We start from the raw sequence: 26,063 nt of genomic DNA on the forward strand, positions 1-26,063 counted from the left end.
TTTGATTTGATCTTTTCAGTCTATTTATGGACCAAGTTTAAATTAAGTTGGTGGCGAAAGGCGATATTTTTTACATAAAAAAATATGTAAAAAGAACGCAAGTTACAGATTTCTACTAATATTATAAATGCGAAAGTAACTCTGCCTGTCTGTTACGTTTTCACCTCTAAATCACAGATTTTGATGAAATTTGGTACAGAGATAGCGTTGACCTTGAGAAACAACATAAGCTTCTTTTAATTGCGAATAGGGGGGACGAAGAGAGAGACGAAGACGCAGACGAAGTCGCTGGAAAAAGATTAGAGTACTACATAAGTCCTCAAAACATTATTTATGGTTTCATAATATTATCACATGGCTCGATTAGACGTTATTTTAGCTATATGTTGTCGACAACCAATTCTTTTGTGCAAGGTGTATTAAAAATGAAGGCATATTCATCATAATTATATGGATTGGAGCATACACTTTTTTTGCGTAACAGAGTAATTTTTTTTTAAGAAAAAATAAAAAAAAAACACTGTGAAAGATTTGAAGTCGTACCGCTGCGGTCTACTCTGTACCCTCTTCACCGCCCGGGGACCCTTTATATCGATTTCCTTTGGTCTACTTCAGCGCACACCAAATTAAGTAGCTTGCTGTCCTATGGTGGCTACTTGCTGGATCTCGTGTCTATAGCCAAACCCATGCTCTCTTAAAAATTGTAAAACTAGCCTTATAAAGATTGTCGTTACATATTCTATTAATTTTTAAAATATCTCTCATCACCCTTACCCACCTGCAAGGTTATATCTAAACGTCACAAAGATATATACAAAATTTATATGTTTAACTGTCCACTCCAAGTTGAACAGCTAATCCGTCTGACTTGCTAACTCACCGTCCTGCAACGTAGCGCAGACAATAGGAAAGGAGAATGGCCCGAGTCCGTAGTTTGAGAAGCCAGCCACTTTGATCGTGTAGTTAGTGAACTTCAACAAGCCTTGCAGACGTAATTCCGTGACGAGCGATGTAGCGTTGAGCCACTGTCGACCTGATAAACAAATGGGGATTCAATTTACATACATATGGTCACGTCTATATCCCTTGCGGGGTAGAACGAGCCAACAGTCTTGAAAAGACTAAATTCAGCCACGTTCAGCTATTCGGCTTAATGATAGAACTGAGATTCAAATAGTGTCTGGTTGCCAGCCCATCGCTTATAAAATAATCCCAAGTTTGTAAGCCTATCCCTTAGTCGCCTTTTACGACATCCATGGGAAAGAGCTGGAGTGGTCCTATTCTTTTTTGTATTGGTGCCGGGAACCACACGGACATTTCAACGACGATTATTTAAAACTTTTTGGTCTTAAATTATATAAAGTGTACAATAGGCGCACTTAATGCTTTATAGGATAATATATAAATCGTAATATTTGAATTTAATGTGTCTCCGAAATACGACATTTATACTTAATTTCATTAATAAAAGGTTCAAAAATCAAAAGTACGTCTGAGTTATCGAATTTTTGATGATAAGTAAGATTAACGTGGACAAATTGAGACATGTTTGGAACAATAGACCGGTGGATCAAATTGATAGACGTCAAACTAAATTAGAATTACGATAACGAGATTTCTATATTTCATTGTGCATTCGTCCACGATTTAGATTTAAGAGATCCATATTTGTAAATTGACGTCCGGTGAAAATGTTGCAGTGCAGTTTGTTCCGCCGCTTCTTCTACACATGCGCTTTGGAAGCGGTAGCAGTTATAATTAGATTTAAGTGATGTGACGTCAATAAGTGATACATTGTATCCAATTTTGTAAATAAATCTATTCTTTTCTATTCTAGTGCTCAAGGTTTAATACGTTGGTGTGAAAACATTATATTTTGTCGAGAATATCAATTTAATGTACACAGAAACCATACGTCCCAAAATTGGCGATGTTTCAAACTCGACCGCGGTGTCAAAGTTGAACGGAGTCCCACAACCCACAGTCTATTACAAACGACGTTTTAAAACTTTAGTTATTTCGCCTTTCGGCCGCTAACAGAAAATTAATTCGACTAGGTTATCCTTTGCATACATACATATAGTCACGTCTATATCCCTTACAGGGTAGACAGAGCCAACAGTCCCGAAAAGACTGAATGGCCACATTCAGCTGCTCGGCTTAATGATGGAATTCAGATCCAAATAGTGACAGGTTGCTAGCCCATCGCCTAAAAAAAGGATCGCAATTTTATAAGCCTATCCCTTAATCGCCTTGTACGACATCCATGGGAAAGAGATGGAGTGGTCCTATTCTTTTTTGTATTTTTGTATTTCCTTTGCGTCTCACTAGTTTTTGATAAACATACATTTAGTTTTCTTTCTCCCTCGTGGGAATGTCCATAACACGTCAGACAGAGTTAGCTATATTCCTGCTCAAACAAAATTTCGCCAAAATTGGTCGTACGGTTAATCCGTGAAAGCGTCAAATATAGATGACAGACTTTTGCATTTCTTATACATATTACTATAGAATTATGTATTTAGAAAAATAAATCAAAAAGCATTTGTTTTTCATAAAAAAATCATTTAATTTTAGCCATCGTCCTTTAAATCAAGGATATTTTTCTAATTAAAGCAAAAAATCTCCGATGCACGTTTCCGATTCGCTTTTCGTAGCCGTTCTTTAAATAGTCTGCAGAAAGCTATATTTTCTATAGAAAACATCCCGAGGATATTCCCGGTTCCGTGATCAAAGGATTATGAAGTTTGCTAACCTCTATTCTACATATTGAGTCGAGAGCCTCTTTGAATAGACCTTTTTCTATATATGTACTGATTAGTCCCGGCTTTGTATCCAGTTTTATTTTTATCTCCGACTTTTGTCGATGGCCTTTTTAAGTACATGCATATTATCACGTATTTATCTCTTACGGGTTAGATAGAGCCAACAGTTTCATAAAAGATCGAATCATTATTTAGTGGTATAAAAACTAGCAAAGTGCACGTGGATCATTATCACGTGGTGACAGTTTTGTGGTTAAAATAAAATTTCTGAAACCATAACTGACAATTTTATATGTTATCTTGCCCAATGAAGTTTCGAACAAATAAACATATCGCTTTTAATAAAGCCAATTAAATATAATTGCCGTTACCAAAATTAAACACAAGCAAATCATCTATCGAAAACAAACATTAATTTAAACTGATATTTGTGGAAACAAATGAAACGTCGAAAATCGAGCTGCGTTAGTCAACATACGTCAAACTTTTATATATTAACACATCACGTTTTTTTTTGCCGTGTGGTTCCCGGCACCAACAGAAAAAAGAATAGGACCACTCCATCTCTTTCCCATGGATGTCGTAAAAGGCGACTAAGGGGTAGGCTTATAAACTTGGTTTTCTTTTAGGCGATGGGCTAGCAACCTTTCACTATTTGAATCTCAATTCTATCTTAAAGCCAAACAGCTGAACGTGGCCTATCAGTCTTTACAAGACTGTTAGCTCTGTCTACCCCGCAAGGGATATAGACGTGATTATATGTATGTATGTATCACGTTTTTGTGTCGAAAGTGAAAAGCTATAGATAGATTTGCATACTTCTTTCGCTTTATCCACATTCATAACTCTCTTCATGCAAGATCGGCAGTTTTGGTTACTCTTGGCATGACCTGAGATCATAGTACCTAAACCTTGGCAAGTGTAGTCTACGCCTTCGTTACCAGGAAGTCCTTAATTATTGATAGTATGTATGTAGTCTATGTTCGTCTAAATTTTACTTAAGCGAACAAGAGAGCAGGAATGTTGACAAAGTCTTAGAAAATATACATGACATGATCCCACTTAGGGATAAGCCCGCCTTTGAAATGTACTGTTTTATATTTGTTTGTTTGTTTGTGTGTTTGTAATATCTTTTTTGCACAGAAATTTACACAGTAACAAGAAAATAGTAAGTACATAGTTATAAAAGAAACAAATTATATATATTTGTAATGTACTCCTTTAGTGAACAATAAAGCATTTACTTACTTACTTATAACATAATCTGCTAAAATAAAATTTTGAAAGGACAGATTAGCGATTCACCCAAGTGTATTCACTAGTGATTTGACAAACTATCAGAGTTAATTGCAAATTACTCGATCAATCACGCCCCGATAGCCTGCGACGTCAAGTCCCAATTTTCCATTTAATTAACGAGGGAACTAATATAATTACAGAGGAATTAGGTTAGTCCGATACTGGTCATGTTGCATGACCATGATTTCAAATAAAATATGGTTTGTTTAGTTTCGTTTCAATCAACTATTTTTGATAATGTTGAGTGAATTCGGAAAAAAACGTCGGTGGTCGAACGGTTATGTGATGCGTGTGGGGATACAGGTTCAAATCCTACCTCGGTTAAACAATGACTCTTCAGAGTTATGTATATAGATTGAGTGCTCTAACGGTGAGTGACAAGATCGTGAGGAAACCTGCACATTCTGTCAACTGAATGTGTGACCATGATCCAATAAGAGGCCGACGTCCAGGAATGTGAGTGAGGGTAACTCCTACACTCCTGGCGCCAAAGCGGTAAGCCGTAGCACCCTGTGGTTACACATAACCTGTCCGGCTACCCGTACTATGTCTCTTCACACGTTAAAAAAAGAAAAGTCATCAATTGATTAAGTATGTATTCCTATCACTTAAATTCATTTCTGTGACTTGAAAAAATAAATAAGTAGATTACAAAAGAACCATTAACCGGCGAGTTTGCAAGAGTTATGAATATGGATGAAGTGAAAGAAAGTGCAAAAGAGTAAATTATAAAAATGATCGCTACAAATTACTCTATGAAATAACAAAATGTTCTTTATTATTATTACATTGAGAACCGCTAAGATCTTATATAGCTCAAGTTACAACAAAGTCGCAAAGTTTCAGCGCTATTGTAGTAGTTTATATATAAGGGCTTAATCGGCTGATGTGACGAAATTCCGTTCAGATTATAGATAGCTTTAGTGCTAAGGCAAGCTTAAGGAAGGAGCGAGATCCAATAACGAAGTTTGCTTTACCACCTTAATAAAACGGGATATATATCATGACTCTTTCCCGGAAGAGCAGGCAGAGACTACATGTTCCCACTTGCCACGATCTCTGCATACTTCCTTCGCTTCATCCACATTCATACAAGCTCGGCGGTTTCGGGTACTTTTGACCTGACCCTTTACCAGGACGTCCTTAATTAATACCTGTATTATTTATGAATAATATAATGCAACGCCTATCAGTCTTTCAAGACTGCTGCCTCTGCCTTACGCAAAGGATATAGACATGATTTTATGAATGAATGAATAATGCAACGCGAAAGTTTAAAATCAGTCCCAGAATACTTTCGCTTCATCCATATTCATTTCTCCCTTCATGCAAGCACGTTGATTTGGGGAGTTTTGATCAACCACAATGACAATGCAGCGTCAGTCGTGTATATTTATGAAACCAAGAAGGGATCCTGGCAGGGTCGCCATATGATGTAATACGGGAGTGTTCACAATGAAACAACCAGGAAGTTATAGGTTCGATGACAAACAGTAACTAGTAAGTATTTTAAATAGAACATAGAATGGTGGTGGAGGTGCTACTTAGGTTGTTTATCTAGATCTCTTAATCTAGTTTATAACAGTCAATGAACTAATACAATAAGGTTACATGATTTATTGAGGGCTTGTGACGTCACACTACAAACTTACCCTGGGCAGCGTAAAGGACGATGTACCCGACAAGGGCACCAGCTTGTTTGTGTGGTGGGATGGGTTGCCAGCTGACTCGCAAAGCCGTTGATGTTACCCCTCCACACTCCACCGACGATGGGCCTTCTTCTGGTGCTGGTGACAAAATTGTGGGTTTAAACAATTGATAAGGTTAAAATAAATTATTAATTAATTTGAATTAAAAACAGGGACAGATTACTGAGAGCGTCGGCAGTCGAAGGGTTAAGGTACTAGAATAGAAGAATCTCTTCCTTACAGTGATGTTAATATACACATACATACATGTAGTTACGTCTATATCCCTTTGGGGGGTAGTGAGGTAAATCACTATGAGAGAAGCCTAGATGTTCAGGAACTGGAATATATAAACATGATCATGTAAGTTAGCTTCACCTGCAAGGTTGCGTCGGCCAGACGGGATTCGCTTTGTGTGAAAACCTCAATTACCCAATTCAATTATCTGAAAACCATTTTCTTACAGAGCATTTTATGATCAGGTCGTATTATGTCAAGATATTGAAATTGATTTTCTAACGACATTCATTAAAATATTTTACGTATATACGATATATTTACGAATAAAATTAATACAAACTAAATTCACCTCCCGGGGGACACCCAAAATAAAAAGTATAAACGCACAGCAATTAAAACTCCAATCCTAAACGTAATTCGAGGTGAAAGATGAGTTAAAAAACCCGACGAAAATGTAAATGACCTTTAAAATTATGATCCAACTTTTTGTTAAAACAAAAATGGACTGTTACAAAAGGTGAAAAAGTAATTATAACAACAATAAGGAACTTCGAAGACGTAATGAACGCGATAAAGCTTTATGACACAACTTTGTCGGTAGAAGTGAAAATTTTCCTAATTTACGTGTTACACTTGTTGACGAAATTTCAAATTCTTAACTCACAGTGCAAAAAATTAAAGACGTCTTGAATTCGTGTAATATTTATATTTGTAAACTCATAACTCCACAGAGACTGCGTAACTCTTTATGGATTTCGACATAAAATTTAGCAAAAGATGTTAAAATTCTAGAAAAAAAGACGTTGGTTGATCCTACAGAATTAAGATCCATTTCCACTATATAACAACAAATATATTCATTAGCCCTGAGCATAGATTATATTTATATGATAGTTATATATTTTCATTGAGATTTAGAGAGTGACAGATTGCTACATACCCCATCACTTTAAAGATATAAGCCGCTCTGTCTTTATTTTTTTTTCGGACAGAGTTCTTTGAGTGCGAAAGAATCGCGGGTCGTAATAACACTCTGCCTTGTAATTTTGCATGAGTTAAGAATAAGAAAATTGGGGAAGTTTTGCAACGAGTGCCATTTCTTTTAAGAAAGATCACGTTGAAATTGTGAAAAGAGATTTTTAAGCATGTTATGGTGATAACATTTTCCATCGTTATTTTAATCTCTTCAATCTGTGTTTTCGCTTCTCACAGTTTAAGATTTAGATTCTTAAGATATACTAGAGTACATAAAACCATGCCTACTCCCCGAGGGAGTAGACAGAGACTACCTTTCCACTTGCCACGATCCGTTCATACTCCTGACCGTCCCCGATTAAAGATGAAGATATGTCAATCTAGGTCTTCCTCTTTCTTTCCGTAAAATTAATTACACGTACGTACATACATATCATCATGTCTTTATCCCTTACGGGGTATAAAGAGCCAACAGATGCGTATTGCTCAATGATGAAATTGAGATTCAAATACTGACAGATTGTTGGACCATCGCCTACAAGAAGAATCCTAAGTTTATAAGCCTATCCCTTAATCACCTTTTACGATAACCTTGAGAAAGATATAGAGTCCAATTCCAAAGTCAGAAAAATTTATTAATAAAATATATTGATTTATTTGATGGTAAATCTAAATTTATCTTGAAAATGTTTGGTAAATGTGACATTATTTTCGAAAACAGTGTGTGTTTGTTGTTTACTTATAGCACTCAAGTTTCAGATACAGGACAAAGCTCTAAACAGCTTTCTCATAAAACTTTCTTGTGTGAAAATTCGCGTTTCTAACTTAGGATCCGTGATAGCGTGAAAACAAATACTTAAAGTTATCTTTGGGTTAAGTAAAGAATTACATTTAGTAGGTATAAAAATGGTAGGAAGCAAGTTTATAAAACTCTATAATAAGATCTATGGAAAATCGGTATTGTAACAGATTTTTTTTATAATAAGAAGACAGTTTGTGAATCCTTGTTGGTTTTTCCATAATCATATAACTTAAACTGGGAAAAATACCACCATATTTAAAATATAGTTCATACTTATAAATGTAGCTCATTTTTTATTCTCAAACTAAGAAAACCTATTATAATAAAAGCAGACGAATAGAACTGATTTTTCAGAATATAATAATTTAATTAAAAAAAGTGTGTAATTTCAGGGAGAAAAACCTTTTCTACCTGAAATTACCCACGGTAACGAAGCTCCCGGTTTAAAACTATAATAACAAAAAACGCCAACTTACCGCCTTCTCTGGTATCTTGGAACAAAGGAATGGAGAACGGGCCGACTCCAGCGCTGTTAAAGGCCGCTACTGAAACTGCATACCTATTGACAAAAAAATCATTGACCTTCATTACACACTGTCAAATTAATGTATCGTCGAAACAAGAAAAAGAAAAAAAATACTTATAGTTTATTTAGTAGGGAAGGAAGGGAGGAAAAATACTTACAGTTTTTTAAAATGAAATAAAAAAATGTTCTTAAAAATATGAAAAACACGAACCCAATCTATAAATAATGTGAATATTTACGTTTTAGTAGTTATATAAAGTTTAAAAATTAAGTAGCTAAAATATTAAATAAAATAAGGTAAATAATTAATGGTGCCAAATAAAAAGAGCAAAATATAAATTAAATAAACAATCTGTTATAAAAAAAAAATGATTCTATTGCATTGAACAATTTTACAAATCTCTATTTCTATTTGCAAAGCACTTACCGTACGCCTTTGAGCAGTCCAGTTATTACTGTCTCCTGTTTCGAATATAACGACGATGTTTTTATAATTTTGTCACTTGACTCTTCGACTTCTGCAAAATAAGAAGCGTTTTAATAGGCACAGGATACACATAATAGGAAAGAGGTATGTGACGATCCCTTGCTAAGTGAATAGATGTGGTCTCTAACTACTGTCCCTGGAAAAAGGCGTGATTTATTTATGTATATACGCTAAATAGGTATATCATTTTAAAAAGATGCATATAATCACGCCTCTGAATCAGGTACCCTGGACTTCTTTCCAGAAAAATGTAACTTGGATTTACGAGAGGAGAAAAAAAACGCTTTTTTAAGAGGAAGGCAAAGACTGCATCTTTTTATTTACAATGATCTTGAAGAAAAGGAGGAATACTTCTTTGTAATAAGGGAGGAGGTAACTGCATTTTTCCACTTGCGACGATCCTTGCATACTTCTATTCATTCATCCATATTTATCAATCTTATTATAAAGTCCACATCTTTCCACTTACCACAAACTTAGCATATTTCCTTTGCTTCATCCAAATTCATCAATCTTTTCGTGAAACTGTTTTTAAAGAGAAGGTAGGTAATAGCCTTTTCACTTAGAACTTCTCTTGCATAATCCGTTAGCTTTATCCACATGATTATTTTAATAGAACCTCATTCACTACATGCGAGTACTTACCTTTTACACCACTAAGTTGAGGGACAGCTCTCAATCTATAGCCTATTATAAGACCGTTGTGAGCGTCAGACGGTGGCGGTAGCCATTTTATCCTGAGCTCTCCTGGACTCTCAGTTTGTTCTATTTGAACTCCTAAAGGTGGTGATGATGGAGCTAAGAATGTGATAAAATAATTTGATTAAACATTTCCACATCTCAATATTCTTGAACGTACAGTTAACAAAATAAGTTATCACACTCGAAAATATTTAATCAGAAACTAATAATGCTATAACTTTGAGAAATAATAGCCTTTTGAAATATTCTTTTGACATAGTCTTTTTTTATTTGGTGTATATTTTACATTGATTTTGACTGTACGAACAAACGAATTAATAATTTAAACCATTAGCTTATATCGGAGTTCTCTGGGGTCCTGCATTTTTTTTTCAAAATATATATATTTTTTATATAATTACTAAACCTAATTGCAATTGTACGTATGATTTGCTTACCAACAAAAATAATCTGTTTATTTTATAGCCACTCAAAATTTAATTAGAGCTAGTAAGTTCATAATATACATATATTTGTATAACAACTACATCATAATTATAAATCAGACTTGATTATTTATTTGGATCAGCTATTATAATTAAAAATCCTTCATTTCCATTCTTTATAACTTAATCATGTTAAGTCTTCAAAAGCAAAATTACTTTAAATTTGCACTTTTCATATTCAGCAGTTCATTTTGCAAGCGAGCAATATGCGAGCTCCGAGTAAATTATTTATTCTAATGATAAAAGCATTATAGACTAGTTTCCTAGTAAATGGAATTATAACCTATCTACGTTATGCATAATACAGATAGTTGATCTATGCATTTAGAATTATTATTATGAAAAATAAAATGTGCCGTGTGGTTCCCGGCACCAATAGAGTGCCGTGTGGTTTCCGGCATCAATAGAAAAAAGAATAGGACCACTCCATCTATTTCCCATGGATGTCGTAAAAGGCGACTAAGGGGTAAGCTTATAAACTTGGGATTCTTCTTTAAGGCGATGGGCTAGCAACCTGTCACTATTTGAATCTCAATTCCATTTTAAAGCCAAATAGCTGAAAGTGGTCAGTCTTTTCAATACTGTTGGGTCTGTCTACCCCGCAAGGGATATAGACGTGATTATATGTATGTAAAAAAAAAATAATATAATAATACCCACCTTCTTCAGTAGTTGTAAATCTAACAGGTGTTGAGTAATGACTCAAATCTGCCTGATTTCCACCGGCGACTCGGGCACTATAAGCAGTGGACGGCTGCAAATCTTCTATATCTATTGTGTGACGTATGTCTTCTAACCTAGAGTAGTTATTAGAATGAGTGGCAGGAATTTTCGAAACTACATTATTAGCAAAGGTATATAGGACAAAATCACAAAGATGGAGCTTGCCTGAAAGTAAGTTCTGAAACTCTGTTACATGGGATACTATTTCAACGTTATTATAGATAAATATTCAGGATCCAATTTATTTAATCATAAATAAAATGGTATCACTATTATTATTATCGAAAAATAAAATTTGACATAGAAATGTTTTAATATTAGTTTATACATTACAAATTATTTTAATTATTATTCTAAGGTATTTTATTTTTAAAGGCATATTTATTTAACCTATATTTTTATCACCTAAACATGTTCTTAAATTGAAAATATTCATAGCATTTCCAATTATCGTTCCGACCTAAATTAACATAAATTATTCTATTTTCATCTGTTATCAATACCAGTATAATATTCTCTTATATCACTGATTTCTTTCATGTAGCATTTCGTAAATTTTAATAATTTGTGACTCACTATGGCGCTTCTTTGACCAGTTCTTTTAACGTAATTGAAATGTATTGATTTTTCAAGCAAAAGACAGCAAATATCACGTTTCTATACGGAATTAATAAGGGATAGAAATAAAAAAAACCTGTTTACTTTACAGAGGCATTATTTGTCACATAAAATAATTATCTATCATGGAGATCAAGAGTTGAAAGAGTTGCGATACTAAAATGTTATTTTTAAACCGTATTTAACATTAAAAATGTAGTAAAACCAACCAGAATTTATAACCTCAATATGATTAAATTAGGAAATTTCATGGAAATGTTATGCTTCATTTGTTAATTAAATCGAAACTATGTTGTTTTAACACATACTTAATTCACATTTTGATTGGGCCTAGCTCAAATTGTGCAATTTTAATGAACATAAAAAGCTACTTTAAAAGTTCACAAAACAAGGAAAATATTTGTCAAAACTTAATAATTATACGTACCTGGTAACATTAATAGTCCTAGCAGTGTTCCACGATAATCTTTGGCTGCTCGTTATCTGCAAGCTGTAATATTGAGCTAAAGATCTGGCCATGTCTCTCCATGACAACTTCGCAGACCTACTCTTCACTGAGTCCACTGATAGGTCAGTCGGTGGAGAAGGAGGTTCTACAAGAAAGATAAGTATTATCAACATTGATTGTGACGCTTTATTCGAGAATTATATATATATATATATATATTATATTCTATAGGAAGGTATGTATAAGTAAATGGAAGTACACTGGGAAATCTTGTTAATTATCAAATTTGAGTTTCGAATTTGGATGGAAGAAACTTTCAGTTAATTTGATTTGATAGTCACTGTACATGTTAACTGATTTGATAGACTTTACTAGTAATTTGCACACAATCCTTAAGGCACCTGATTCAAAATGTCATAATCTCAATGAATTTTAATAATGTGATGTGAAATCAAACGCTCTGACTACAAAGTCAAGCATGTTTCTACTTCAAGAAGGATGTGATTCATTTAACATTGCAATTTTGAATATGTATATTGGAGTGAACTTACCTAAAATAGTTAGTTGAACACTATAAACGTCTGCTCCAAATGGATTACCAGCACGACACTGGTATAAGGCACCATCGCTAGTCTCAGTCTGTAGTAGTTCTAGAGTGCTCGTCATACCATCTTCTGTTTTGATTTCTAATATCTTTACTCTGACAATTAAAGCATCATTGTAATTTATATTGGAGAGTTTATAATTTTTTAAAGATTTTTCATTAAATACCGTAACACCGCTATCTCTATATTTATTAAATATTATGAAAACCAAAAGATAGGTCAAGCAAAAAAGTGAGTATTCTTTATATATTTATTTCTGAGAAATTAAATACTTTCAAAGAGGTTCCCTATGTATTTTCAACAACGATTTGGTTTTTACTAGGATCAGCCAAAATATCATTAAATTTTAAATTATTATTATTCTTACCTTTGTGTCAAAGGATTTATTGGTTTCCCATTTCTCGTCCACATCATTCTGATGGGGTCATCTCCTTTTGCTTGGCATTCTATAGTCACATGTTGGCCTAGCTTGGATGTGAGGTTTCTTGATGTCACATCAAATGTTACCGGTTCTGAAACAATATTATTTTTATAACGTTGTACTTGTATTTAAACAATTATATTGGTTTCGTCTGAATTTATTTTATCTCTTATAAGCAAATTTACAATAATATTTTCAACGGGTCTTCAACTAGTTTAAATATCATCATATATTCTTCTGTTATTCACACCTACCATAGATTTTGCCTAAAAATTTAGTGGCAGAGAATTTTAGAACATTAAGTTCATCTGTTCTATTTTTATCAGTACCCCCCCAATCGTATACTATATTCATTAAAAAAATAACAAAGATGTATGTATACTTACTATTAACAGAAATCCATATAGTCTTACTTAGTGCTTCACCAACACCGTTTTCGACATGACAAGTATACAGACCAGCATCGGAGAGAGCCACAGAATCAAAAATAAGAGATCCATTAGATAGACTCAGCACTCCTCCTCCGGCTACTTCTAAAACTGGACGCCAGGTCTCTGATATCACTAAAACATTGTCATATGAACATTAACATAGTGTAAGTACCTATTAATAATCTTTAATTTAGTAGATAACTGCTTGATACAACGTAAAAGAATTACTAAGAAAAAAAAATTTGCGACTACGCTTCGTGTAATTACTTTTGCCCTTTAGTAGACATCTTCAGGGAAGACAAAATAGTTGTATACTATATTTTACATACAATGGATAGACTTAACAAGTAAATTTAATGGTTAATTGAAAAACAATTCGTCATAGGCAATAGCGTGATGAAATCGCTTCTTTTACTTAAACCCAGGTGGCTGGAAGTATTTGCTTATAATGTGAACATCCATCAGAAAAATAACTCTTAACGGTCAATTCCAGGAGGATAATGACGAGTATAAAATAGTAACTTACCGTCTCTTTTCAACCAATGCGTTTGGGGTTGAGGATACCCGTTTGCACTGCACGATATGTGTCCACTGCGTCCCAACAGTAGTGATGTGTTTTGTGGCTCTTCGCTCCATTTTGGTGCAACTATTATAAAGATATTCTTTATTTCATAAAGATATTTTACTTATGTATTTTAAATTGACCCACAAAATACAAATGTATAGCACAATTGGCGGACTTAATGCTAGAAGTTTATTTAATTATCTATCAGTCAACCATTGGGTCTGACAGATAACTTTATGTGGGGTATGTCAGCATGTATTTAAAATTAAAAGAAAAGCTGTTATACCTATAGATACGTATCATAATTCAGTAACATAGTCGTAAAACGTATATTAAATGTCTGATGGTCTCCAATAGTATATCGAATTTCACAAATAGTTGGAGTCACTCTCGCCTAAAGAATACTCAAGAAACTAAGGATTAACTAAAGCCAGACTCTTTACATATGTAAATACTGTGAAAATATTTGACAAATAAATTACGGCGTCAGCATTCCCTTATGAATTTTTGATGCATTTGATAAAAGCCATTTTATTTGAATGAACTCCGTTCATTCCTATTCCTACGCAGGAAACGCACGAAATATCAACCCAACCGTTGAAATTATTTCTTAGTTAATGCGCAGAAACCAAAAATCCTAATCTGGTGGAAGGGTATCATTGTCCATTTTATGCATACGTACCGTACATACGAGTATACATACAATAAACAATTATGTAACTAAATAGGGATAGAGCTCTTCGAATGTTATGTAATAGCAAACTTTTAATGGCCAATGTTTTTAGAACAGGTTATGCTTAGAACTGCGTTTCCATTAAATTTGAGATTTGTGTTAAATATAGAACTATTTGTTTATCTTTTTCAGAACTTGTTTTTTAAAGACCGCAAAAATTTAAAATTTCTAAAACGGTTTGAATTTTTGTCGGGGAACTTCCTAAGACATCACAAACTTAATAGTACCTTGGTTAGCATAAACTACTAATAGTTGAATTTAATAATTAATCTTTTATATGTAGGTAATTAATAATGTAAAAGTAAGGTTAATTACCATTAAAAATTATCCAAAAAGCATATCTATTAATGAAATTTCCTTGAACAGATTAAAACTGAAAAAGGTTAAAATCCTTTCGTACCCTTATAATTTTCATTAGCTGCCCTGTTCTGAGTTAATCGAGTTAGTACGTGATTAGAAATTTTATACAAAATGGTAGCATCATTCCCTGTTAGTGCTTCCCTAGAAGTTAATTCTAAAGTACGGTCAGATTTTTATAGAGTACTCAAAATTGACATATTTAGGTAAATATGTTTGGATAAACTTCAACTAAACACTGGATTAACTGTAGGATTGGAATTGATTACAAAAAAGGTGTTTGGGCCAACCGGGAATGAAAAAAAGAAAAAAAAATTAGCAGACTGTTCGAAAGAAATGGTCGCTCAGGTTTAAAAAAAGCGTAAATGTAAATAAACTTTCTTAAAATTTATTTATAAATTTAGTATAATTTACTATATAAAAAGACAATTTTGTATCAGTCTATAAAAAAGTTTAATTAAAACAAACTATTTAGAACTTACCCTTGATATATAAATTGACAGTACGGTTCACTTTAGCCACGTGGTTAGCAGCCACACACGTGTATGTCCCACAATGTTCTAAAGATACGTTCTTTATTATAAGGACACTGAATACTTCTAAACTCCGTTCGACGATCTGAAAATAACACAAATTTATAATACAGATGATAAAAAAGATGATGTAATCACATCATTACTTCGTCCTTAAATAGATACTTTAAAAGTATTCTACGAACTAATATTGACATCTATGAATTACTTCGTTATATCGGTTCATTGATTTCTGTTTTTCGTCGATAGTGAAAGTACTTTTATACCTTTTCTTTGTACCCATCTATTTATTTGTATTTTTAATGATAGCCTTAGGTCGTTACGATACTCGTATAACTATTATAATTAAACACTAATAATAAAAATATACCTTTAAATGCGTCGCTATTTTCTTTCCATCTTTCAACCACGAATAATAAACAGGTGAATCTCCACTCTTCAAATTACAATGAATTTGTACGATTTGTCCTTCTTGCAGATCTGAAGCCAGCAAAATCTCTTCTAATTGAGGAGGTTCAACAACATGCAGTTCCAATGGTCTTTTAGCCATTTCTCCAGAAGGGCTTCTCACTACACAAGCATATAATGCCCCATTATCGTTCTTAGAAACTTTAGCTATATTTAAAACACCATCATTGACAGAAGCTAAATCTCTTTTAGCTCTTAATTTAGGCTTTCGTCCAAATATCTCTATGTGCAAAGCAGTGTTGTTAATGAATCTCTTAAATCTACTCGCTTGAGTGGAGACATCGGATGCGATCTCTTTCCCTTTGTATTCCCATGTTATTTCTCTGGAAAGTTAATGGCTTTTATAACAATTTTACTATATTGAACGGTTTGTGCTTGAAGGATTTGTTGAAAGGTAAGAACATTTCAATTATCTTCATTGTTTCTATTTTTGATCGAATTAACACCAGACATTAATAAATACATACAAACATACATATATGGGCATTTACTTTTTTTTCTTGATTTTTTTAGTCTCCCCGATATTGATTAATAAAAAAATGTATGTAATATAATATATATGTAATAGTTATACATTTTATTTTTAACAACACACTGAACAAGAATAAATTGGCAACGTGTGTAGGAATACTGTAAGTACGTAAGTTGTTTATCAAATTATAGATTACTGGCATTTTTTCGCAGTAAAATAGACATAAAGATTACCATAGCTTAACTTACCTCACAGGATATCCGTAATATGGGCATCGAAGAGTGACACTTTGTCCACTTTGTACTTTGAATGGGGGTAGCGTCCGAATGTATGGTGGACCTAAATTAGTTAATGAATTAATGGGATATTACAAATATATTTATGTGATTAAAAACTTATTTATTAAGATTTTTCATCGTATTTCTTCCTGCATTTTTATAAATTCTTCATCAGTAGGGAATAAGTGAAAATTAAAAGGTGGGATAGCAGACATTAAAATTAATATAATTTAATTTACAATAATACATCCGCAATTTAAGCAACAAATATTTCATTCTTTCGGTAAATAAACTTTATATTCATTCTAGAAAATGTTCATATAAAAAATATGACTTACTTTAAGAAAATGCAGAAAGCAAAACAGAATGTAAAGAAAATATTATAAAACCACAGATGATCATCGCAGAATTCCAGATTATGAAAAACTATACGGATAAGCAAGAAAATGTGAATGAAAATGTTGTATATATTTTTTCATCATAATAAAGAATTCAATTTTCAAGAAACTCCGCTCTATTCAATCTTATTTCTTTGCAGCAGTGTAAAATCTATTATGTCGGAAAGCTTGTTAGCTTTTAGCTTATTTATATTGTTATTGTTAATACTAAGTTTGTTTACGGTAACAAAATAAACTAGAAATATGTCTGGAGAGTCGCTCCCATTGAATATTCTCCAAGGAACGTTTTAAAATTTATAAAAAATATTAATTGAAATTTTCGTCTAAGTCGTTTGTTATTGTTCAAGGTCGAGTCTATCCATCCATCCATTAATAGAAATCGTAAAGTAAGAAAAATCTCATGGCTGTCGCAAAGACGACCAAAGGATAGGGAACTTCGGATCCTTCATTTAGGCGATGGGCTAGCAACCTGTCACTATTTGAATCTTAAATCCATCATCAAGCCATACAGCTGTACGTGGCCTATCAGTCTTTCAAGACTGTTGGTTCTGTGTTACCCGCAAAGGAGGATATAGTCGTGATTATAATAAATGTATGTATGTATATCTAAGTATAATTAAAGGAACATTTGCTAGAATAAAGTATTCATCTACTATTGACTTTTTATAATATTGTATTGAGAAACTTACCGTACACATTGACTCTATCATGATGAGCTGCAATATTATCTCCATGGTGAGCCACACATGAAAACAGTCCACCATCATCAACCCTGACATGTGATATGTTCAGCTGGGTGATGACTCCGCCATCTTGCGCCATAGTTTGGCCTATGGTATATCTAAAACAGGCATATGTTTTAAGATAGCACTTACAGGATTAGTGGTTTTTATAAATAGTACCTATATATATATTGTTAATTCTTAGACTTTCAAGCATTGCAAGTGGCGTGTTTAGTTTTGTTTCAACTTTTATATCACCATTGTATTTCTATTTGTGAGGACCTATAATTGGCTTCCTTGCTATGTATCGTGTTTATGTATTATCATATAATTAGCTGTTGGTCTTCCTTGTAAAATAAAATAAAAATAAAATATCTCCATCTCTCTTCCCCGCATTTCTCAAATCCGATACATATAACTTGGGGATTTTCAAGGAAAGAGTGTATGCACTTTTTGAGGTTGCGTGCACCACCTTGCTTACCGCCAGGTCAATTGAGGTCATGCGCACTCAAATCTTTTATAAAAAAAAGAGAAATAACACATAACAAAGTAAGACAATAACATTAGTAAGATTCCTCTTCTGACGCGTCACTGGTCGAATCGAATCGAATCGAACTGGTAATATACCAGCCAAAAGTATTTGTCAAGTATTTTTACAGGCAACTGTACGCATCCCGTTGCGTCCCACAATTTTTTTATATTTTTTTAATTTAATAACTATAATTAATTTATAACGTCTGATATTGAAAATAGCCGTGTGGTTACCGGCACCAATAGAAAAAGACACCCGAAGCAAAAGCCTGTAACCTACCAACGGAAATTTAAAGAAAACGTAAAACGTTCTAGATATTTTGTAAGCGATGGCTGCTAAAAAAATTCTTAGAATTATCTTTTATCATAATATTATTATTATGTCTAATAAACAAGCCCCACAGTAAAGATGTTCATTTATTCTTTAATTTCTCACGTGTCTGTTACTGCCTTAGGGAATCACCCTCCAAGTTTATTGTTCACGATGTTTTATTAAGCGTCCTCGAATTTAATTAATGGAAGTTATTTCTGAGTTTAGACTTCATATTTTGGCTTTACTTCTATCCATGGAATATAGTATAAAAATTTATTCAAGTAGATTTTTGTAGACTCTCATATTATTATTTAAAAACTAAATAGATTTTTTAAATTGTATCATAGTTTATTTTAACAAATAAAAACTTAGTCTGATTTTTTATACTCAGACTCAAACTAGCTTAATAATCCCTTTTTGCGTTTAGATTTAATATCTATAATGAAGCTTTAAAAAAATAATTGCCATTTGAAATTTAGCAAAAGCCGGTTAATTTTTGAAAACCAATCTATATTTATTATTTTACGGAAAAAAATACAGTACAATGTAAGCATAATTTGGACTAATAGCATCTCTCTTTTTCACCAAAAAATAAAATCTTGTCACCAGTCATTCGAAGTTTGAAAAAAATATCAAAATCGTATATATCTTGTGAGTTGTGGAAATGACCTTATAACGTAAAAATGTTGGAATTACCTCGAATCTGTATTGGACGAGATAACAAGTCCGTCCCTTTCCCAAATGAATCTCACTGGATGCGGCCCTGTCACCGTACATTGAAGACTAACCTGAAAAATTCAACTTTATTACTACATGAATAAAGTTAAAATTGTCTTGCGGACGGTATATACTCCGTCATCTCCGTCAAAAGTAATTACTTTTGAGAATCATAAAATGATTCCCATTATTGAACTGGCAACAGTGAAAATCTGAATTTAAAATACGAATACGAATATGATGAATACAGTTTAAAAAAAACAAAAGTTTAAAAAAAATATTTGTTCATTTTATTTAAAATAATATAGCTATTGATAACAGTTCCCGTGCTTTTGTAAACCTAGTATTTGTTTACAGAAAAAAGCATTGGGAAAAATATTTAATTTCAATTTACCATTATTTTATTGCCTACATTGAACATATAAATGTTTTTAATATAAATTATATCAGTTTCAATTTAAAACACTATGTTGTAACTTATGTTATGATTTTTTAAAAGAATATAAAGGTAATAAGATAATGAAAAAGAAAGAAAGAAAATCAGTTATATTACTCGAACTCGGTATTGATATTACCTTAGCTTCCTTTTATATGGATAATAAAAATAATAAGAAGTAATTGCTAAGGACCTATTGCAACCAGTGGTCTCTGCTGTACAGCATCGGTCAGTTAGTCACTAAGTAATGTAAGAGTTTTATATGTATTGGCTGATGATCAATTTTATGTAACATACTTACATCAATTCCAGGCATAACATTGGTCTCCGAAAAATGCTGAGATATAGCCATTTGCAAACTCCTTCTCTGCCTCAATTCTGATTGCTCAACTGCAAAAAAAAAGCTAATGATAACATAGGTATTTTTCATTTTTCGCTTGCAAGACCCAAATGTTATTTTGCCTAAATTTTGAATAATAATATAACCAAAAAAGGCACTCATTGAATTAAGCATTTTTAATTTTTTCACAAATATTCCTTGTTGAAAGAAAAAAAAAACATCTTTTTGTAACTGGCCAGTAACACATCAACATTACACAAAGATATTGAATCCCTTTTACATTTCAAATTATTTATAGACAGTCTAGAAGTCATAATGTAAATCAAGATTTTTTAAATAACATTGGTATAGTAACAATGTTCATGTACTTTAAAAATATAATGTTACGAGAAGAATGTTCTTAAAAACAAATGCAACTAAAACTCCACTCTTCCTGAACTAATTTAAAACTGTGTATTTTCGTTAAAAGAATTACATTATACATTAAATACAAAATAATTAAATTAATAGATAATAATTGTTTTTTTTTTACAAATCTTACCATTCCAAATCTTCCTTCCATCCGGACCCCGCTGGTCACTCCGCAAAATCCTGCGAACAAACCAATTATTTTTAATGACGAGTAAACCGACACTGTTGCATCACGAAAAGCGATTTTAAATCAATATTATTGAGGAACTTTTGTAACAAATGGTTTTGTATTTCAGCATTTCGTTATTGTAACAATTATTTTTTTTAACGAATATAATCATCTCATACTTCCTTATCCTATTTTGGGTCTACTTAGAAAAGGTACTTTATTGTTCAGGAATAGCTCTTTCCGGCGACTTCGTTTGGGCATTGTACCGTGAATCTCCTTGGAATAGTAGTACTTTTTCCGAAATGAAAGATATTTTGTATCCTTCTCCGATATTCTATATATTTAATTTTTAACATACCATTTGCGGTATGAAAACATTTGGTACAGTTTATAATAAATATAAATAAATATATACGGGACAAATTACCTACACTGATTGAATTAGCCTCGAAGTAAGTTCGAAACTTGTGTTACGAGATACTAACTCAACGATACTATATTTTATAATAAATTCGTATATAGATAAACATCCAAGACCCAGGCCAATCAGAAAAAGTTCTATTCTCATCATGACCTCCGGTGTCACAGACAAGCGTACTACCGCTGAGCCACAGAGGCCGTCAATAATGGTCGGACTCTTAAACAAAATCCACCACCCGTGTCTTATTAGCCAATTATAATTGTCCCTGCTTCTTCTTAAATTTTCTGTAAATATTTCTAAATGTATTAAGAACTAGCTTTTACCCGCAACTTCGCCTGCGCGAATTTAACTCCACCTCCACGCGCCACCTTCCAAAGAATACAGGTTGTTCGCAAATCCCACGAGAACTTTGGTTTTTACCGGGATGAAAGCGACCCTATGTCCAGATTCTTAATTATACGCGAAATTTCAAGAAGATATGTTTAGTAAATAACGCGTGTAAGTAGATAACGCTTGAAAAGACAACAAACTAACAAATAAACTTACATTCGCATTATAAAAGTTGGGACCAACTGCGCCCCGGGGTTTTCCCGTAAGATATTCCAGCATACGTAACCTTATATATTTGGACAATCAAGTTTTTACAGTCTACTGGGTGACAATCACATTATTCCCTCTTAATAACCCATCAAGGGTTATCGTTGAATATTTTTATATTGTGTCCCTTAAGCTTCAGAAACAGTTTGATCACGAAATTCGCGGATCATTGAGCACGGGACGATAAGTAGACGGGGTAAGTCTTCTACTTGGGAGGGTTATAAATAACTTGTTTCTTTTTAACCAACTTTAGAAAGGAGTTCTCAATTCATGTATTCGTTTTTTTTAAAAAAAATTAACCATTAATACATACATACGATAACGTCTTAATCCCTTACGGGGTAGTCAGAGCCAATCTTTATAAGACTGAAAGGCCACGTTTAGCTGTGATACACACATCATGACATGACACATAATTATAATAACTCGACAAGTTTAAACAAATACAAAGACAAGTATATCTCAATCTAAACAAATAAGCTTGTTACAGATAAATGTCAAATTTAAATTGTCTTAAAAATTACTATTATATTTCGCACTATGTGAGAAATAATTTTTCTTAAAAAGAACCTCGTACAACGTAGGAATTATTTTTTCAAATGACTATTGGAAAATACTGCACGGGTATTTTTTGTTTGTTAATATAGTAGAAGAGGCATTTTGTAGACAACTTTGTCGTAGAACATGCTACGCCGTAGCTGTTTCGTAGACCTATCACAACACTAAGCTACGAGAATAATGGAAATCCAATTGAGACGTCCTTCAAAAGTTATTAACTGCTGCTTACAGGGTAGACAGAGCTTACTGGGTCAAAAGTCTCCCAAGCCATGTAGGGTTTGATGCATGTAATTGAAATTCCCACGGGGCCAAAAATTAAAGTTAAAATATAAAGTAAGGTCTTTCAGTAACATACATATAATCACGTCTATATCCCTAGCGGGATAGATAGAAGCAACAGTTTTAAAGAATGAAAGGCCAACACTAAGCCATACCTACAGCTCTTCAGCTGTTATTGAAATTCAAATAGTGACGAGTTGCAAGCCTACAAGAAAAATCCCAAATTTATTAGCCATTCCTTAAGTCGCCTTTTACGACATCCACAGTTAAGAAATGGAGTAGTCCTATTCTTTTAAAGTGTCAAGAACCACACGGCATTTTTAATATCATTTTCCTTATATTATACTATAGGCCACCCGTGACTTTGTCCGCGTGGAATTCCGGGATAAAAAGGAGCCTATGTGTAATTTTGGGTCTTCAGTAAACATATCAAATACATAACATACCAAATTACATCGTAATCGGTTCAGTAGTTTTTGCGTGAAAGAGTAACAATCATCCATACGGACATCCTGACATACAAATATACATAATATTAGTAGGATATAAATACTTTATGGACCTTTCGGTTCCAAGAAGTCTTAGTTCCGTGAACCTCGCATATTCAATGACCCGAATCTTATTTCCTCTGATTACACACCGCCTTTGAACTGAGGATAGACCTACTAAGCTTTATTTTGTGACTGCCTGATGCAATATATATATATAAATTACACATAAAAAAGCCTTTAATGATGTACTTTAATTAGTATTGTTTGAGTATTCTTATTAATGTTATTCTTATTTCATAGTTTTAAGCGCAATCATGATTGTTTTGTCCGTTAAAAAATAATTATTAACATATCAATATATTTGTATATATAAATCTTTTTCAATATATTTGTACTCGTAAATAGTTTATTTAAAAAATCAAAGGTCATCGAATGTGGATGACACAAAAGAAGTATGCAAGAATTGAGGTGAATGGAGAAAGTGAAGATTTTATTATTTACATTATATTAAACAAAGCTGTGCCCGCGACATCGTCCGCGTGAGAAAAATTTAGGGCATCATAGAAGCTCTCGAGGATATTAATTTACCCCGTTTTTTTCCCCCCAATTTCCATTATTTCTTCGCTCCTAATAGTTTCAGCGTAATGTGTTAAAGCCTAAAGCCTCCCTCGATAAATGGTCTATTCAACACAAAAATATTTTTTTAATTCTAATCAGTAGTTTCTGAGATTAGCGCGGTCAAACAAACTAACTATTCATCTTTATAATATTAGTAGAGATACAGTAAATTTCTTTAGGCAATTAAATAAATATAAACACATATTTTTTGGAAATTAAAACCTTTTATAAACATTTTATAATTCTAATAAACGTAACTTCGAAAATAGTCATTGATACATGAAGAAATATAGATTTTTTTGAGCGATAAAATCCAACTCAGTTTGGTCCATAGTTTCGACTGGCATTCCTGAAATTAAGTTCACCTGTTGTACATTTTACGTGCATAAAGTTTAAATAAATATATAAAATAAAGGACGTCTATGGTAGTTGGTCATAGAAATCATGGATTGAACCTAAGATTTATTTTAAGGGCATGGAAATTACATGTACCATATACTTACTACACCACAGCGGCACGTTTATGAAGTACTAAAGGGGGGGAGTTTATTTATTTTCCTCCTTTTGGACACGTGCAATGTATTTCTTAAGACTCTCCTGTACTTCGCATCTATTGTTCTTTTTGTTCCAAGTGGCGCATTGGATTTTAATGTGATTTGCTGAAGAAGAGATGCATAATACAATATAATTAGATTTTTTTTACAGAAAAAAGGTTAGAGGTTTAGTTTAATTATATGAAAAATTTTATCGAAATTTTATAAGTGTACTCGTAATATATTTCTAAATATTTTCTTATATAAATTTAATTGAGGACTAATATACAAATAATAGTCTAAATTTTAAATGTTATCTCTTTAACAAAATAACTTTAAGATTAAGCGTTGAAGCGATAGATGGAATGAAATGCATACATTTGTACATAAAAACTATAATTCATTTAACCTACCCCCCAGGGGGAAAGTGGGGAAATTTTATATATGTATGTACAATTATTAACAAGAACATTGTATGAAAACTTGAGCTTACAGGGGAATCTTAAACTCCCTCGAGAGCTTAGTTCAAAACCCTTCAACTTCTTTACTGTTTCTTATTGCGAAACATATTTTATTTTCTAACCTTTTGAATGTTTTATTTGAACTAAGTAAGGAACTCCTTACACCAAGTTATAGTTGTTTTTTTTTCGACATCAATATTTATTTTAATAAAATTTTACTAGGATATAATATGGGAAAAAATACACGCCAACTAATATTATAAATTCGACTGGCAGAGAATGCCTTGTGGCATGAATTTCACTTTTTGTACATTTTACATGCATAAAGTTAAAATAAATAAATGTGAAAGTAAGTTTATTTGTTGGTTGACTGTCCTCGCGAATTACGTAGGCCGCAACCGGAGGTCTTAAAAAAATCAAAGTTTAATATAAAACTTTATTAAAATTAAAGAAATTACAAATTATAAACTTAATCTAGGTTCGACCGATGTTAGGAACGAAGTGAAGTGTCGGGGGCCCGAAGTCTTGCCGTTTCATCAAGTCACGTATCCAGCCGCGTGCTGCACTGTCAGCGTTTACTTCAGTTGCATCGAATGTTGAATGTCGCAATCCGTGGTGGCGTGATCTAGTCCGTAGTGCCGTGTGCAAAGTTGGTGATGCGTCAGCATATTGCCTTAGGGATGTCTACGTAACACCTCCACCCTTAGAACAGCAACTATTTTAGAATTTTAAGAGAAAATGTTGCTGGTATCTGAGATTTATCTTGAGTTGGTTTGGGATGAATCTCAGCGTATATGGGTTCTTCATTTTCATCTTTAGAGTTGTTGCTCTTATTTCCAAGACGAGATGTCCTTTTGCTTAATAGGTATCTTCGTATAAGTACTCCGGATATGAATAGGAGCACTATGACTGTGACGCTGTAGAACGGTAATGTGGTATGGTAAATGCTGGCAGATGAATTTTCTTTAAGGGTAATGGGTGTTTGATGTAATACTCTTTCTTGGGCTGCTTGTAGTCCTTGCTGATTTATAGAGTTGAGATGTAACGTGAGTTCATGAGTCTTTGTGAGCTTCTCATGAGTAGATATCTGTATTATCTTCATGGGTTGTCCTTCGACATGATCATTGATGTTAACTATGGCGATATCTCTGGTATGTAGGCGGCAACCACGCGGAATTGTTACTAAATAGCTGCCGTGTAACGTACTGTAATCTTCACGACCGCAGGAAAGTTGAACTTGAGTCGGGCGAGGTAGAGCAAGTGCATAGTGTCTATCATCCAGCTTCTCTATGGCTTCTTTCGCTAGTGAGATGTTAGTTTGTTCGCAAGATTTATCCAAGGTTTGAGTTGAGATAAGCTTGAATACGCAGTCGGGTTCAGTCTTGATCTGATGATTGAATCTTTCTTCGCAGATGTAACGAGTCTATAACTTCGGGCATTCAGCCTC

At 33.1% G+C, this 26,063-nt stretch overlaps 1 protein-coding gene across 1 annotated transcript in view; it reads right to left on the bottom strand.

Annotated features, from left to right (window-relative positions):
• The window catches only part of LOC106131946 (cell adhesion molecule Dscam2), a 36,040-nt gene extending 15,926 nt beyond the window's left edge, over positions 1-20,114 (bottom strand). The window contains exons 1-17 of the mRNA XM_060951804.1: positions 20,040-20,114; positions 19,282-19,373; positions 17,709-17,860; positions 16,592-16,682; positions 15,774-16,194; positions 15,353-15,488; positions 13,742-13,861; positions 13,171-13,347; positions 12,731-12,875; positions 12,310-12,458; positions 11,738-11,903; positions 10,630-10,766; positions 9,428-9,580; positions 8,723-8,813; positions 8,246-8,328; positions 5,717-5,851; positions 881-1,033 (exon numbers count right to left, since the gene is read on the bottom strand). Of these exons, the coding sequence (XP_060807787.1) occupies positions 881-1,033; positions 5,717-5,851; positions 8,246-8,328; positions 8,723-8,813; positions 9,428-9,580; positions 10,630-10,766; positions 11,738-11,903; positions 12,310-12,458; positions 12,731-12,875; positions 13,171-13,347; positions 13,742-13,861; positions 15,353-15,488; positions 15,774-16,194; positions 16,592-16,682; positions 17,709-17,860; positions 19,282-19,373; positions 20,040-20,090 (2,452 nt within the window). The 5' untranslated portion in view covers positions 20,091-20,114. The remainder of the gene's footprint in view (positions 1-880; positions 1,034-5,716; positions 5,852-8,245; positions 8,329-8,722; positions 8,814-9,427; positions 9,581-10,629; positions 10,767-11,737; positions 11,904-12,309; positions 12,459-12,730; positions 12,876-13,170; positions 13,348-13,741; positions 13,862-15,352; positions 15,489-15,773; positions 16,195-16,591; positions 16,683-17,708; positions 17,861-19,281; positions 19,374-20,039) is intronic.
• Positions 20,115-26,063: the final 5,949 nt, after the last annotated feature.

The sequence above is a fragment of the Amyelois transitella genome, chromosome 26 (assembly GCF_032362555.1).
Source record: "Amyelois transitella isolate CPQ chromosome 26, ilAmyTran1.1, whole genome shotgun sequence".
Lineage (NCBI taxonomy): Eukaryota > Metazoa > Arthropoda > Insecta > Lepidoptera > Pyralidae > Amyelois > Amyelois transitella.